Source organism: Phaethon lepturus, unplaced genomic scaffold (assembly GCF_000687285.1).
Source record: "Phaethon lepturus isolate BGI_N335 unplaced genomic scaffold, ASM68728v1 scaffold5028, whole genome shotgun sequence".
Lineage (NCBI taxonomy): Eukaryota > Metazoa > Chordata > Aves > Phaethontiformes > Phaethontidae > Phaethon > Phaethon lepturus.
Genome location: NW_010555372.1, coordinates 1,516 through 5,527, shown reverse-complemented (window position 1 = coordinate 5,527; position 4,012 = coordinate 1,516). Strand labels below are relative to the sequence as shown.

General features: G+C 38.1%; 1 protein-coding gene across 1 annotated transcript in view; it reads right to left on the bottom strand.

Moving 5' to 3' along the window:
* The window catches only part of LOC104624690 (serine/threonine-protein kinase 3-like), a gene marked incomplete at its 3' end in the record, with an annotated part of 9,153 nt that extends 5,809 nt beyond the window's left edge, over positions 1-3,344 (bottom strand). Inside the window, exon 1 of the mRNA XM_010292124.1 lies at positions 3,286-3,344. Within this exon, the coding sequence (XP_010290426.1) occupies positions 3,286-3,344 (59 nt within the window). The remainder of the gene's footprint in view (positions 1-3,285) is intronic.
* Between the last annotated feature and the right edge of the window lie 668 nt (positions 3,345-4,012).

Here is a 4,012-nt window from a genome sequence, read left to right as displayed (position 1 = left end):
GTGTTGTGGGGGGGGAAGAAACTTTGAAGCACAGCAGATTGTTGAGAACTTACGGAAAATATGTTATCCTGTGACACTTTCCTGGAAACGAATACAGAATATGGGAAGGGAGGAGGGCATAGACAGAAAAGGTTGTCAAATCTAACACTGGAAGAAAAGTGTTCAAAAGAAACTCCTTCATATTAAGAGATGCAATTCTGCGACATACAAAAAATAATAAAAATTAAAGTGAAATGACTGATGAAGGAATTCCCAAGTCAGAAGAGGCTTGTTACTGCCAACTATCTAAGTAAAGACAAAAACTTGAAGTAATTGTATAAGCGCACAGGTCATATGGATTAGTGTTAATTAAACAAGGAAAGCAAGGCGGGGGGCAGGAGGGCCTACATGTTTATATATCAGAGAACTATTTCACAGATGTAGCAATTATATGAATACAAAAAGCATCCACAATCAGTAAGGAAAGGTGAGTGAACTGCTCTTTGACTGCAACAGCAAACAGGCAGGAAGCTGGAGAGCATATGTGTTTAAGGGAAAATAAAAATGTCCACAGCAAAGGAAAGGCACACATGAACACAAAGAAAAACAGCAGAAAACTCAAATGAGAGCAGCTAAATAAGTCTGCAAAAGTAGCCTATAAATCAAACACAGGAACACGTAACAATTCTGCTTTCTTTTTCACCCTCTCTCTGCTTGTTAGAGACTAGAAAGCAGAAAGATGGAACTGAAATCTTGCAGGGAAGCACACATTTCATTACTGAGCAAGTGTAAGTTGAGACAATAAAAAGAAGCGGGAGGAAGAGATATTTTGCAGATAGGTACTAAAGAAACAAATCATTCATTTAACTTGTTTCAAATTCTTTCTTCCCCTCTGATCAGATCATCTACAGCCTTAAAGGCAGCATTCACAGAATAAGTTACTGCAAGCCTCCTCTGCTTGCCACCAACAAAAAGCATGCACGATAACAGCAGAGCCTCAAAAATAAAACGCATAACCATTAGCCGAGTCTCTCACTTGATGGAAGAGCTGTGTAACAGAAGGTGTACTCAACAGAACAGTGGAGGAACTGAACTTTTTAGTAACTGCAAGAAAAAGGAAAAACATACAGTAACCTCAACGAAAGATGTCTAAGAAGAGAACACTTCCACCTGCTCATCAAGAGAGCTATAACTGCTACAGTGAGGAGGAGAAAAAAAATCCATTCCAAAAGGTTCCAGCAGCACCATTAACACCAAGTCATTGGGAGTGCTTGAGAAGAGCTAGGGAAATAATCATGAACAGTCATAAACTGATCAAAACCAAGTCACTGTCCAAGTAACAGATTATCCGGGGTACTTAAGAGGCAACCTGGAGACCAAAGAAATAAGCATTCTGTAGTTTTAGAACTATTTTCACATTATCCAACTCTGACAAACATGTTACAAGACCAAATAATACTTAACAGTAAAGCAGCTAAACGCTAAAACCTATTTAGCTGAAGAAAAATACATCAACCTCAGGGATTTCATCAGCAAATACACTGCTTAAAGTACTTCACATTCCTTCTCAAATACATGGTAAGAGTACAGAAGCTAGGTCCACTATTCAAGTGACGATACTAACACCACAGTTCTTTGAACCACAGAAAGATCCTAATGACTCAGACTGTAATTTGTTTTACTAGAAGCTTAATAGAATTCCCAGCTAACTACAGAACAGCATGTGATATACCCTGAAAGGGTTGCAGTAAAGAAAGCATTTATGAAAACTTAATGAGAAGCAAGGAGGAGGAAGACAACTGTTGTATTCTACTTAGTGCTTTACAGCCAGCTACAAGAAGAAAAGACTAGAAATACTATATTGCTTAAAAACAAGCAACTAAAACTTGGGACAGAGAAACACATCTAAGACTTCAGAATCAGCTTCGTAATCAGGAGTTGTGTGCTTGTGTCCCCTACTATCCACACTTCGAAAATGTGCAAGATAAGACATATAAACCCAAACACTTCAGAAGGATCACTGCTTTTTTAAAAGCATTAAAGTGTTCTACATGGGAAGCAAACACTATGAGCACCCATCAAAATACCTATCTACTAAGACATGACTAGAAATATAAGAGTAGGGGGAGGCACGACTGAAGAGGCAAAGGGCTCAAGGGCAATCAGAGAGAAAGAAGGTGTCTCATTCCTCTCCATCATGGGTCCTCTAATTTCATAACACAAGCGTTTAAAACAGAACAAATAAATCAGTAAATTCAGACACTGTTTTATTCTGGCCACAGGATACAAGTGCCATATATATATATACACACACACACATATGTCTGTGAGAAAGTCTAAAGGAGATGTGTAGAAGACAAGCATAAAATCTGGGAAGAAAGTCATTCTGTTTTTGTTTCCTTGAGAATATCATCAGGTAGTGACTATGGGCTATTTCAGTAGTTTTCCAGGAGAGCTGCTCCTGAAAGCAGGAGGACTAACTGAGCTGCAATTCTGGGACAACAAGAGTTGTCAAAAGGATTTTCTTATTCCAAGCAGGTTTGACTGTCTGCATAACACCTAGTCTCATAAACAAGAAAAATACATCCTAGCAAAGAAATTTACTTTTATAAATCCAGTTGATGTTGGAAAACGTTCATACTTAGCATAACCAGAATCTTACGCGTTATTGAGTACATCAGCAAAACTCCCCATAAGCAAATGCAGAAAAATCTAGAAACAGCGAGAGGCAGCCAGGACTACCAGTCCTAGCATAAATATGATTCTATGACTCTATAAAGATCAGAAAAATCTGAATTGGGACCTGAAAGAGCAAGAAGAAGTACCATTTTGCTCCCCCAACATGAATTAAAAACAAAGTATGAATTTAGTGTCCTTTGGGCATTACATGCAGACTTCACACAATGAATTGGTGATGTGCTACAGAGGTAGGCATAAAAAAACCTCTGAAAGCTAACAAAGAAAAATAAAGCAGGACTAAAGAACAGAACAGTTACTGTCATGAGTTATGGAAAACTAGACAGCTGCTCCATGAAACATGGAATATATGTGGTTTATTTTGCAGAAGAACTAGCACATTGAAACATTTAAAAAGAATGGCTGGGATCAATTATACTGATACATTAACAGAGAATCTAGTAAGGGAAATCACTGCAGTCATCAGAAAGAGAGATGCATGTGAAAGCCTCAAGACATTTACACTGCTTTACACTGTTCACACAAGTAAACTGTCTTAAACTTGCTTCTACATTGTTGTATTATGTACTTGCATTTAAATGTCTACCAATAAAACGCAAGCAAACTTACACTTTTGTCCCATCATTTTCAGGAGGAACTTGACAATTATCGTCCATATGACCATACATGACTATTGGCACAAAAATTAATATTTTAAGAACAAGCTTTTCCCTTCCCACAAAACTTAAATTTCAGTGAAAATTAAACTGCCCAAGTTTAAAGAAAGGACTAGAAAACATTAATTAACAAGCTCCATGCTTGGGCATCATCCCTGCTACTTTCTGAAGGGCTGTTTTAAAGATTTTAAAGATTTACACAACACACAACTGTGTTGCATGTTCCTTTACAGGGAAATGGGGAAAAGTGCCCTACACATGTGAGACAACACTGGGATTCTAGGACACCCATGCAGTTTTGAAGTGTTCATATGAAATTCTTGCTACCTCTAGATGAATGTCTTGCACTACAGATATCATGGCAATAGATCTCTGTCAGTAACTGCTCCTGTGGACAGCAGGTAACAAGGTAAAGAAGTCTAGTGCTCACATCTATTTCGCCAAGTAAACATGGTGTGCCCATCCCAAGCCACTACTGCATCCAAGGCAGGCATCAAAAAATTCAGGCCGCAAAAAATAATCCATACTCCTTATAGACTTGCAGAAAAAGGAGGTGGCGGAGCAGAATAGTTGGGAACACCGAACCATCATAAAACTGTACAAAACAACAGATAAAAGGGATATATACGCGCATTTATGAAAAACTTAGATCAAATCTTACCGAAACCTGGGTTAATATC